Source organism: Pristiophorus japonicus, chromosome 5 (genome assembly GCF_044704955.1).
Source record: "Pristiophorus japonicus isolate sPriJap1 chromosome 5, sPriJap1.hap1, whole genome shotgun sequence".
Taxonomy (NCBI): Eukaryota; Metazoa; Chordata; class Chondrichthyes; family Pristiophoridae; genus Pristiophorus; species Pristiophorus japonicus.
Genome location: NC_091981.1, coordinates 28,194,170 through 28,207,445, shown reverse-complemented (window position 1 = coordinate 28,207,445; position 13,276 = coordinate 28,194,170). Strand labels below are relative to the sequence as shown.

The 13,276-nt window shown below is 43.6% G+C and overlaps 1 protein-coding gene across 7 annotated transcripts in view; it reads right to left on the bottom strand.

Annotated features, from left to right (window-relative positions):
• Positions 1-13,276, bottom strand: part of exoc2 (exocyst complex component 2) — a 329,764-nt gene that overhangs the window by 14,404 nt on the left and 302,084 nt on the right. For all 7 annotated transcript variants that reach the window (XM_070880460.1, XM_070880458.1, XM_070880464.1 and 4 more), the window contains 2 exons: positions 3,716-3,771; positions 8-130 (listed from right to left, as the gene is read on the bottom strand). In XM_070880460.1, coding sequence (XP_070736561.1) covers positions 8-130; positions 3,716-3,771 — 179 coding nt within the window. The remainder of the gene's footprint in view (positions 1-7; positions 131-3,715; positions 3,772-13,276) is intronic.

Below are 13,276 nucleotides of genomic sequence, written 5' to 3'. Positions count from 1 at the left end.
CCAATACCTGCAATGCTCCATTTTTGCTGAAGGATGAAACACACTGCATCAGTCGACTCATTTCTTCAGCAACGGATTCTACAATTCGTGAAAGAACCCTCGGGACTAGTTCCTTAGAAATTGTGAACACCTGTAAATTCACAAAAAACATTTGAAAAATGTTAATTACCTAGTGTAGCTTTGAGCAGCCTTTTTCTTTAAGAGAAGTTCAACTTCCACATGCAAACATTGTCATCACATGGGCAGGAGAGGTTATGCACACCGTTCCTTTAACTACTATGGTGTAGTCATATTGATTAAGTAATTATCTTCCATTCTGTTACATATAAAGTCCCGCCATTAGTTATCCGTACTTTTGTTATTATCGATGCTTTTCTTACCATTGGACACAGTAAGCTGCATCCTTACAAGCAGCAACCTCAACTGCTCTATCCTATTCTCTCGCCGACCTTCTCATTGAGCACACCCGCTGGGAGCTAATCTTGCCAATCCCCTTCCCGTTCCATTCACTCCTCCCAGCGCTGACCCTGTGGACTCTGCTGGCAGATTGGCTATCACTGCCCCTTCCAGAATGTCCGTTTGCTTGTGAACAAGGCCCTTGCCGTCCATGAACTTATAGTGGATGATTGCATCGATATCATGGCTTTGACAGAAACCTGGCTGAGGGGTGATGACACCTTCACAGTTAATGATGCCTCCCTACCTGGCTACACCTTTGACTACATGCACCACCCAAGCCATGTGGCTCTTACCACCAATTTACACCTTGGTCTGTCCCTCAATCCTCTGGTACTTTCTCCTTCTTTCATCATCTCACTTTGTTCCATCCCGCTCACCTTAAAATCCCCGTTTTCTATTGCCCACCCAAAAACCACATTAACTTTCTCACCAAGATATCTTCATTGCTTTCCTCCTTCAGCCTCTGCACTGAACGACTTCTCATCCTTGGTGATGTCAACCTCCTTCTCAACTCATCATGTCCTCTCTCCAGAGTTCACTACCCTCCTATCCTCCCCCTCAATCCCACCCTCCATATAAACTCCCCTACCCATACTAATGGCCGCCATCTCACGTGGCCCTGCTACTTTCATCGTGCTACTCACAGATAAAGCCATCTCTGATCACTTCCTTGTATCCCTTTTCATCCACATCCCCCTTCCCCCTCCCAACTCACCACTGCACTTTCAAATTCTCAACTGTCTAGCAGTTGGTCGTCCATTTGCCACAACATTTCTTCAGCTACAGATCTGCTCAATCACACCCTCACTTCCACCTTCGATGCCCTTGTCCCCATTAAAACAACAATGCGTATTTGTATAGTGCCTTTAACGAAGTGAAACATCCCAATGCGCTTCACAGGGGTATTATGAGATTAAAAACATTAATCTCTCTCGCCCTGGTCGTTCCCCCTGGTATGGCCCTCATCTCCATTCCTTTAAGTCCAAGGAATGCAGACTTGAATGTTTATGATATTTAGCCATGCATCGCCAGATCTGGCTGGACCACATAAAGTCCTGCTCTCCTCTGCCAAAACTGCTCACTATTCCAGGATAATTCTGGAATGCTTCTCTTCTCCACTATAAACCCCTCTCCCCTGTCTCCTCCAACCCCACCTCCAACAACTAGTGCGAGGAGCTCATGGACTTCTCGGTCATTAAGATTGAGATCATCTTCAGCTGCCTCCCTCCTTTTTTTCCTTACCCACCAGGCCAAACTTTCCTTAAACCCTAGCCATGAATGCGCATCTTTCTCTAGTTTCTCTCCTATCTCCTAACATATCCTCTCTCAGTTCATCTTGCCCATGAAACCCATCTTCAGCTCCGTCGACCCTATTCCCTCAAAACTGCTGACCACCCCACTTCCCTTCCTGGCCCCCATGTAAGCTGATATAAACAGTTCCCTCTTATCAGATACTGCCTCCCTCCTCTTCAAATCTGCCGTCATCACCCCTCCCCTCAAAAACCCCACCCCTGCAAACTACTGCCCTATCTCCAACCTCCCTTTCCTCGCCAAAGTCCTTGAATGTGTTGTTGCTTTCCAAATCCAGGTCGATTTTTCCCGCAACTCCATGTTTGAACCTCCAATCAGGTTTCCGCCCCTGCCACAGTACTGAAATGGCCCTTATCAAAGCAACAAATGATATCTCCAGTGACTGTGGACCGTGGTAAACTATCGCTCCTCATCCTTCTTGACTTGTCTGCAGCGATTGACCACACCATCCTCCTCCAATGCCTCTCCTCCATCATCCAGTTGGGTGGGACAGTCCTCGACGGTTCCATTCTTATCTACCCAGTCGTAGCCAGAGAATCATCTGCAATAGCTTCTCTTCCTGCTCCCGCATCGTTACCTCTGGAGTCCCCCAAGAATCTATCCTTGGCCCCCTCCTGTTTCTTATCTACATGCTGCCACTCGGTGACATCATCAGAAAACATGTCAGGTTCCACATGTACGCCAACGGCAACCAGCTCTACTTCACTACCAACACTCTTGACCGCTCAGCTGCCTCTTGAATTGTCACATTGCTTGTCCGACATCCAGTACTAGATGAGAAGAAATTTCCACCAACTAAATGCTGGGAAGATCGAAGCCATTGTCTTTGGTCTCTGCCACAAACTCAGTCCCTCTCCCTGTCAACTCTCTGAGACTGAACCAGACTGTTCGCAACCTTGCTGATGTGCTTCCGACCACTGTCTATTTTTATTTGTGATGCGCCTTAATTTCATTTTACATTAAAGATGCTGTACAAATGCACGTTGCTGTTTCGTTATTTTATTTTCACTGGAAGACCAAAATAATGCAATGGGCATGAAAAATACACAGGAAATAAATTGTCATTCCCCATGAGCTGAGAGAGGTCTGCCTTTGCCTTGTGAATCCTACCGTCAGTAAGTAACATGAAGGAATTGATCTCTGCTGCTCAATTTCTGTAGCAAGATCTTTGATACATCAAACAAAACTGTAAAATAAGTGGATTGGTGAAAATATCTTGTACCATGTACATTGAAAGCTAAAACTTTGCAGTATATCAACCAATGCATAAAGTATGTGGTGGCAGGTAAACTTTCCATGCTCTGAATTTCTGAATTAATTGAAACTCAGTTACAATCTTGTAGAAATGAGAGATGGGGGCCTTTGAACTGCTTTATCATGTACTGTGGTTCTGCACCAAATCATGCAAACCATTCATTTGCTCAGCATTGGCATCAAGACAAAGGGTGACGAATCATGCCCTTTGCAACTTGTTGATGCACTAAACCATTTTATTGATCCACACTCATTTTTCCACATTTAGCTTTTCCTACAGTAACCATAAAACAGTCAAATGGTCTGAGCTCTGACTGATGAAAGATACAACAAAGCTTTCGGGTTCATGGTTTTATTATTTTGATTTAGTTCTGCTTGACAGAGTGAAAGAAAATCAAGCAGCTTTGGGCACTGAAAGTTGGCTGATGCTCCCTTGCCAACAAGTAATTCCAGCTAATGTCATGGAAGTATTATTACACTGATATGGTAATCCAGGCAAAGTAACTCCAGAGTATTTCTCTAAAGAATGCAACTTTCCAGATAATTTGTGATGTTGATGGAGATGGAATGTAATACCTTTACAGGCATGGTTGTACAGGCTGCCTCTGGACTTGCTGCAGTATAAATATGAAGAGCTAAGACCCAAAATCAAAATGCACATTGGAACTGCAAATTCGTTTTAAGACCTTACCTCAGCATGCACAGCAATGATGTTAACTAAAGCTTCTTTTAAGTAAGTTCTGACACCTAAGAAAATAAGAGAAACAAAGAGAAACAATGCTTAGTATAACGTTATGACCTGAAATAGTTGGATAAATTGTTTGAATTAATCCTATATACTGAACTAAATGGATAAAAACTCTAGTTTCTTCAAGAGGAAGCATTGCCTTACTATGAGAACAAGCAGCTCTTTCTCCTCACCTTCTGTGCTCAAGGCAGATGATTTCCATCCAGACTACTGGCAATGCCATTGTTTTTTTTAGCCAATCACTACAGTTTGGTCTCAGTGGAGATTCCCCATCCAGTTAAACATTCTTTACCCATGCAATATAGAACCAGTGGCCCCGCCCATCATGATCAGGAACAGTGGAACTGCTTTCATAGGAACATAGGAATTGCTGGACGAGAAAAGACAAAGGTACATCTAGTTTGCCTTCTACTATCCGGGTAGTCGCATGATACAATGATAATGGAGTTGTTGACTAATCAATCTCTATCAATTAGTCTACAACAGATCCAGAAATGACACGAGGAAAACCACAGTGGTGGAGAGCTTATCCCTTCTTTGCTGTGAATTGATGGATTTTTTAAATATGCCGATCGCCATTAATGCATTTTTATTTTTCTAGCACTTTCTGGTCCCATTATGTCCTTTTCCAATATTTCTCCGAAGAAACCAAATTCAATTCTGTATGTCTCTTTATAATTTAACCTTTGCTGCGTTAAAGATAAGCTACCACATCTACGGGCAATCAAACTACAAGCAACAGACAAGAGATGGTGCAATGCTTTCTGATTTGATGCCTAAAAATATGCTAAAGATTTACCTGGTTGCATCTACGATACAATGTGGCAATCTTTAGATTTGTGACAATCGATTAGCTGAACCACTGGTATTTAAGGTGGGTTTGTCGCCAATTTGAGGCCAATTTTATAGATGTTTCTCCCAATTACAAAATGGGAGACACAAAAAGGCAGACAATGACTGTGTTTTAAAAAAAATGATGGAAAAGCGAAAATAATAAAAATAGGAGACAAAGGGAAGAAAGTGGAGAAGATAAAATGAAAAGTTTAAAAAAAATTACTTAGAATCTAATTTTAAATTTCCACGCAAGTTTAATATTACAGTAAAGGCACCAATGCTAAACTCCCAAAACAAGCGCTCTACTCAGAGCTCCGACACAGCAAGCGAGTCCCAGGTGGGCAGAGGAAACGCTTCAAGGATATCCTTAAAGTCTCCTTGAAAAAGTGCAACATCCCACCGACACCTGGGAATCCCTGGCTCAAGACCGCTCAAAATGGAGGAGAAGCATCCGGGATGGCGCCAAACACTTCGAGTCTCTTCGCCGGGATCACGCGGACGCAAAGCGCAAACAGCGGAAGGAGCACACAACAACCCAAGCACCCCACCTCTTCAACTGCCATCTGCCCTAACTGTGACAGAGACTGTAGGTCCATCATTGGACTCATCGGTCATCTGAAAACTCATATCATTGTGGAAGCAAGTCATCGTCGACTCTGAGGGATTGCCCAAGAAGAGAAGATTACAGCACTATAACTATTTGCTGAACTCCGGCATTTGCATCAGCTTCCTTTCGAAAGTAGAGAGCTCAACAATGTGCTGGAGCTTTGGCGTGTTGTAAGACACCTGAAGCATTGGTTATTGCCATCAGAAAATCCAACGCCAAGTCTTACAAAGATCGATGGGAAACGAACAGGTAATTTTCTGACTTTGTGCAGCTGCTAAAATATTCTCACCAAGTAGTCTTCGAGAATGATTTCTTTCCTCCCTCCATCAGAAGACAAAGATGTAGCCCCAAAGTCAGCATTTATATGCTATACCTGAAAGTAGGGCGGAATGGGTCAGGAATGCACATCCTGAGCCATGTGGGAAATCCAGAATGCTTCCCGTGTCCTGGACAACCGCACGCACAGAAGTGTCGTCAGCTGGAGGAGCTCGAGCCCCGGGTTTTGGAGCTCGAGCAGCAGTGGGCGTCACTGCGGTGCATCCATGAGGCTGAGAGCTTCGTGGATAGCACGTTTCAGGAGGTGGTCACCACGCAGGTAAGGAGTGTGCAGGCAGAGAGGGAATGGGTGACTGCCAGACAGGACCAGGCAGGTAGTGCAGGAGTCTCCTGAGTGCATCTCGCTCTCCAACCAGTATTCTGCTCAGAGTACTGGTGAGAGCGATGGGTCCTCTGGGGAGTACAACCAGAGCCAAGTCCACGGCACCACTGTTAGCTCAGCTGTACAGGCGGCGAGGAAGGAGAGTTAGATTGCAAGAGTGGTAGGAGACTCGATAGTTAGGGGAGCAGACAGGTGTTTCTCCAGCCGCAGACGTGACTCCAAGAAGGTATGTTGCTTCCCTGGTGCCAGGGTTATGGATGTCTCTGAGCGGCTGCAGCCATTGTGAGGGGGGAGGGTGAACAACCAGAGGTCCGTGGTCCATATTGGTACTAACGACATAGGTAGAAAGAATGGATTTGGCTGGGTAAACTGGATGAAAGATTGGCAGGCACAATTGTAATGGAACAATGGGCTGCCTTTAAAGAGGAGATACTTCAAGTATAGTTGAGGTACATTCCTACTAGGGGGAAAGGCGGGGCAACTAAAGTCAGGCTGACTGGATTACAAAACAGATAGAGAATATGATGAAGCAGAAAAAGAGTGCGTATGATAGATGTCAGGTTGCAAATACATCTGAGAGTCAGGCTATATTTTATATATATGTGTAGAATGGTCAGAGGAGAAGTGAAAATAGAAAAAGAAAATAAGAGGGGCAAAAAAAGGGTATGAGAATAGAATTGCAGCCAACATAAAAGGTAATCCAAAAGTCTTCTATAGGCATATAAATAGTGAAATGGTAGTAAGAGGAGGGGTGGGACCAAAAAGGAGACCTGTGCATGGAGGCAGCGGGTAGTTTCAGCTCGAGTTGCTGCTACTTTTTTGGAGCATCTAGTTTAGAATGGAGTATCTCAGAAATTGCAATTCTCGGCATTTAGTTTGATCCAATTCTAGTGAGTTACAATAGTTATGTTTTAGAAAAGTTTTTTTTTAAAAAGGGGGCATTACCAGCCACTTACGCCTGTTTTGCAAGTTTAGGCAGCGAAAACTTACTCCAAACTAACTTAGAATGGAGTAAGTGCAGATTTTTATATGCTCAGAAAAACGTTGCCTATAATTAGAAATCAGCGAGATTGGGGGGGGGGGGGGGGAGGGAAGTTTACAAACATTGAACACTTCACTTTTACAAATAAAGAGCCATTATCAATAATAAATGATAAATAAATCAACCAATAAATCAGTAAAAAAAATTAATAATTTAAAAAAATCAATACATAAAAAATTAAGTTTCTACTCACCTACTGCAGCACCGGGAGCCCTCCAACAGCGTGCTGGGATGACCCCCCCCCTCCTCCCGCTCTCTCTCTCTCTGTCTGTCAGTGTCTCTCTGTGTTTCTGACAGCGAGGGGTGGGGGGAGAGAGGGGGGGGAAGAGAGGGGTGGGGGGAGAGAGGGGGGGAAGAGAGGTGGGGGGGGGGGAAGAGAAGGGAAGGGAGAGGGATGGAGTACAAAAGCAGAGAGGTCCTTCTGCAACTGTATAGGGTATTGGTGAGGCCGCACCTGGAGTACTGCATGCAGTTTTGGTCACCTTACTTAAGGAAGGATATACTAGCTTTGGAGGGGGTACAGAGACGATTCACTAGGCTGATTCCGGAGATGAGGGGGTTACCTTATGATGATAGATTGAGTAGACTGGGTCTTTACTCGTTGGAGTTCAGAAGGATGAGGGGTGATCTTATAGAAACATTTAAAATAATGAAAGGAATAGACAAGATAGAGGCAGAGAGGTTGTTTCCACTGGTCGGGGAGACTAGAACGAGGGGGCACAGCCTCAAAATAAGGGAGAGCCAATTTAAAACCGAGTTGAGAAGGAATTTCTTCTCCCAGAGGGTTGTGAATCTGTGGAATTCTCTGCCCAAGGAAGCAGTTGAGGCTATCTCATTGAATGTATTCAAGTCACAGATAGATAGATTTTTAACCAATAAGGGAATTAAGGGTTATGGGGAGCGGGCGGGTAAGTGGAGCCGAGTCCACGGCCAGATCAGCCATGATCTTGTTACAGGCTCGAGGGGCTAGATGGCCTACTCCTGTTCCTAATTCTTATGTTCTTATAAGGGAGGGGGAGAGGGGGGAAAGGTGGGGAGAGGGGGGAGGAGGGAAGAGGGGGGGCTGAACGGTTGGGGGTGGGGGGGAGGGGAGGCTGAACGGGAGGTGGGGGGAAGCTGAACGGGAGGAAGGGAGGGCGGTTGAATGGGAGGGAGCTGAACTGGAGGGAGGGAGCGGAGCTGAACAGAGGAAGGGAGGGAGACTGAATGGGAGGGAGGCGGCGGGGGGGGGGGAAGGGAAGCTGAATGGCAGGGAAGCACGAGCCCCGATCTTCAATGCCCAGGGAGCCCATTCGGCCAGGGCTAGGGGCGGCATGCTTCAGGCCCCTCCCACGCAGCGTCGCAGAGATTCGGGCTGCGAGGAGCTACTGCACACTCTAGCGAGCATGTGCAGAGGTCCCGGCACTGTTTTCAGCGCCGGGACCTGGCTCCGCCCCCGATCCCTTGTGTTGTGCCTCCCTCCCTCCCATTCAGCTCCCACCCTCTCCCTCCTGTTCAGCCGAGGCCGAAGAGACGTCCCGAGGAGCTTGGAGAACCACAAGATAAGTTTTCGGCGCCTTTTTATTTTTGAAAGTCGCCGCACCCGTTTTTACAGAGGGCAAAAACTTGGGTCCTAAATGAGTACATTGCAGCTGTCTTCATCAAGGAAGAGGATTCTGCCAGAGACATAGTGAAGGAGGAGGTAGTGGAGATACGTGATAGGATAAAAATTGATAAAGAAGAGGTATTAGAAAGGTTGGTTGTATTAAAGTAGATAAATCACCAGGAGCAGATGGGATGCATCTTAGGATGCTGAGGGAATTGAAGGAGGAAATCGCGGAGGTACTGGCCATAATATTCCAATCCTCCATAGATACGGGGTGGACTGGAAAACTGCAAATGTTACAACATTGTTCAAAAAGGATGTAAAGTTAAACCCAGCAACTACAGGCCAGTCAGTTTAACCTCGGTAGTGGGGAAGCTTTTAGAAACAGTAATCAGGGACAAAATTAACAGTCACTTGGATAGGTGTGGATTAATTAAGGAAACCCAGCATGGATTTGTTAAAGGCAAATTGTGTTTAACTAACTTGATTGAATTTTTTGATGAGGTAACAGAGAGGGTTGATGAGGGTAATGTGGTTGATGTAGTATACATGGATTTCCAAAAGGCGCTCGACAAAGTGCCACATAATAGGCTTGTCAGCAACGTTGAAGCCCATGGAATAAAAGGGACAGTGGCAGCAGTGATACAAAATTGGCTAAATGAAAGGAAACGGAGAGTAATGGCGAACGGTTGTTTTTCGGACTGGAGGAAAGTATACAGTGGTGTTCCCCAGGGGTCGGTTCCAGGACCACTGCTTTTCTTCATATATATTAAAGACTTGGACATGGGTGTACAGGGCACAATTTCAAAACTTGCAGACGACACAAAACTTGGAAGTGAGGAGGAGAGTGATAAGACTTCAGGAAGACAGATAGACTGGTGAAATGGGTGGACATGTGGCAGATGAAATTTAACACAGAAAAGTGTGAAGTGATTCATTTAGGTAGAAAGAATGAGGAGGACATATAAACTAAATGGTATAATCCTAAAGAGGGTGCACAAATCGTTGAAGGTGGCAGGGCAGGTTGAAAAAGTAGTTAAAAAGACTTACGAGATCCTGGGCTTCATAAATAGAGGTATAGAGTACAAAAGTGTGGAAATTATGATGAACCTGTATGAAACAATAGTTCGGCACCAACTGGAGTAGTGTGTCCAATTCTAGTCACCACACTTTAGGAAAATGTAGAAGGTTCAGAAAAGATTTACGAGAATGATTCCAGGAATGAGGGATTTCAGTTACGTGGATAGACTGGAGAAGCTGGGGTTGTTCTCCTTGGAGCAGAGAAGATTGAGAGGAGATTTGATAGAGGTGTTCAAAATCATGAGGGGACTGGACAGAGTAAAGAGAGAGAAACTGTTCCCATTGGCAGAAGGGTCGAGAACCAAAGGACACAGATTTAAGGTGATTGGCAAAAGAACCAAAGGCTATGCAAGAAAAAATCTTTTTATGCAGCGAGTGGTTGGGATCTGGAAGCACTGCCTGAAAGGGTGGTGGAGGCAAACTCAATCTTATCTTTCAAAAGGGAGTTGGATGAGTATCTGAAGGAAAAATAATTGCAGGGCTACGGGGAAAGGTCAGGGGAGTGGGACTAGCTGAGAATCGGCAAGGGCTCGATGGACTGAATGACCACCTTCCATGCTGTATCCATTCTTTGATTCTAGTGCACATGATGATATAAAAATGTCTTTGAAAGTACACAGTGGCATTTTAATTTTGGGGAATTCTCTGGTACATGGAGTGTGAAAATGAAAAATAGCAGCTGTTGAATATTCATACAATGTGATGGTCTAAACGTGCCATAAACTTTAACATCTGCATTTATCTTTGTTTACATGTGTCGTAAATTATTTGTGTACAATTCAATACTATTACATTCATCAAGGAGTCATAAATGAAAAGAAGAAATGGACAAATATTCAATGGTGAACAGACTTCAGTACTGGATTCTAGTACCCAAAGCTGCCAGGATTCTGTATATCCACCGGAAAATAAACACACTACAGTACAATAAAAGCATGTGGCGTCCATTTTTTTTTGTTTAATTTAACAGGAAATAGAGTGAGTAAAAATGTTGAAAACTGCAATAGTTTCTGTTCCCATAAAATAAGGAATGGCAATCTGTTTCCATTTCCTTACTGTGATAGTTAAACTGCAGTTCCTAGTTCTACGTTTATTTAATGTTTAGCAGTAGTTAATTACCACAATAAATAATTTATTAATACAAATAGGATCTAGTTGTGAATTTTGTCCTTTCGGTTTCTAGAGGAAAGTAGATACCATTTCTATAGAATAAATCTCTATGGGTAAATGGTAGAAATTTTAACCGGCAAATCAGTTATGAATGTTTAACATGTTCGTATTACATTCCTAAGTGCAATGTTTTATACAGGTGTTAATTCATTTGTTTTAAACAAATCAACACCCACGCCACACTAGTTTATACAGGAATATACTACAAATGTGTTAAACCTGTGCATGTGAAGGTTGCCAAGTAGAATTTTTACCCTTTGCGATGTGACTATAGAACCAGAGTCAAAAATGTTTACAGCACAGAAGATCTGACCCATTGTATCTGTGCCAGCTCTTTGCTAGAGTAGCCCAAAACCAATTCTACTGCCCGCTCTCCCCCATAAGCCTGTACCTTTCTTCGCTTCAAATCTTTAACCACTTTTCCCTTAAAAGATGCAATAATCTCTGCCTCAATTGCTCCTTGTGGCAAAGCATTCCATGCTTTAACTCGTCACATACCGATTTTTTTCCTAACCTTTCTGTCATTCTCTTAGTGACAACTTTAAATCGCTGACAGATGATTACTGACTCCCCACCTGGAGAATCACTGAAAGTTAACATGCAGGTACAACAAGCAATTAGAAAACTGGCCTTTATTACAAGAGGATTTGAGTATAAGAGTAAAGACATCTTACTGCAATTATATAGGGCCCTGGTGAGACTGCACCTGGAGTATTGTGTACAGTTTTGGTCTCCTTACCTAAGGAAGGATATACTTGCCATAGAGGGAGTGCAATGAAGGTTCACCAGAGTGATTCCTGGGATGGGGGGGGGGGGGGGGGGGTGGCAGGGGGGATTTTCCTATGAGGAGAGATTGAGCAGAGTAGGTCTATATTCTCTAGAGTTTAGAAGAATTAGATGTGATCTCATTGAAACATACAAAATTCTTACAGGGCTCAACAGGGTAGATGCAAGGAGAATGTTTCCCTTGGATCGGGAGTCTAGAACCAGAAGTCACACTCAGAATAAGGGGTCGGCCATTTGGGACTGAGATGAGGAGAAATTTCTTCACTCAGAGGATGGTGAATCTTTGGAATTGTTTACCCCAAAAGGCTGTGGAGGCTGAGTCATTGAGTATATTCAAGACAGATAACGATAGATTTTTGGGTATTAAGGGAATCAAGGGATATGGGGATAGTGCAGGAAGAAAGTGGAGTTGAGGTTGAAGATCAGCCATGATCTTATTGAATAGCGGAGCAGGCTTGAGGGGCTGAATAGCCTACTCCTGCTCCTTTTTCTTCTATGTTCTTATGTAAATAGTCTTTCCCCATTTACCTATCAAAACCGATCATAATAAAAAAAATTCCATTAAATATCCTCAGCTTTCTTTGCTCCAGCGGAAATAGTCTCAAGTCTCTCCTTATAATGATGGATTCTCATCTCTGGTATCATTCTAGTTCCACTTTATTAAGACATAAAAGCAGTTGCTACTAAACTATATTAGCTTAACCCATCCACCTACACATCACACTGTTCAGAAAATATCTTCTATGAACAAAGAATTAGCTTGCTTTATATCAATCCATTAAATACATAAAAAGAATGTTGCACATCTTGCCCCAGCCCACTATCACAGCTGTCAAACACAACTTAATTGAAAAGTCAATTGCAGCCATTCCGTTTGGGTGCTTGCTAATGCTGTCCATCATAACATCTGTGAAGCCTCCTTTCCACTCCTTTTCTGATAGTACAGTTTGTTCGTTCTCCCAAACAGCAAGCTAATCTTTTTGACTCACTTTTCTCCTCCAACTCTCATCTGGATGATCTTGAAACAGATCCCATCTTCCCAGTTTAATCTCCTCTATATCTGTCAGATCATCTGCTTTCTGGATGCCAACCAGAATTGTGTCCTGATGTACTTTCTAAAGTGCTGAAAGCTAAAGTTAATTATCACATTATCCATCACTTTCAATCGCCAGCAGTTTCTGGGATGGCGATCTTGTTGTCTACTTTATGCACTCTGGATCTTTACTCTCGAACAGTTTGTTTAATCATTTGTTATTGCCATAGCTATTTCTAAAACCTTTGACCAAGGTTAGCAACAGGAACTTCTAAACAAGTCGTCGTATAGTCTCCCAGCTATGTTACATTCATGGCTGACTAATTTTCCCAGAGATCTGGCCTCTTTTCCAGCTTTCTTCTTTTATTACTTCAATGATATCTTTCACTCATCGGCCAACCGTATCTATTTTTTAGTGATAATTCTTCCCCACAGTCATCAATTTCTTACAGATTGCCCACCCTCAGCTGCATTCAATCGCCAATCCCCTCATTGCATTACTGCATAGCTACAGATCGAAATCGTCCATTTCTCTTACTCGTCAATGAAAATTTTATATGCCAGTTCTTCAAAGTCAGTTTCCTCATCTCTTGCAAGTATAATTCAAAGCTACTAGCTCACAACCGATGGCTCCATCCTTGCCAATCGTTCACCTTTCAACATTCCTGGCCTCGCTATCGCCTTTGACCTCAAATGGTACTCTTGAATC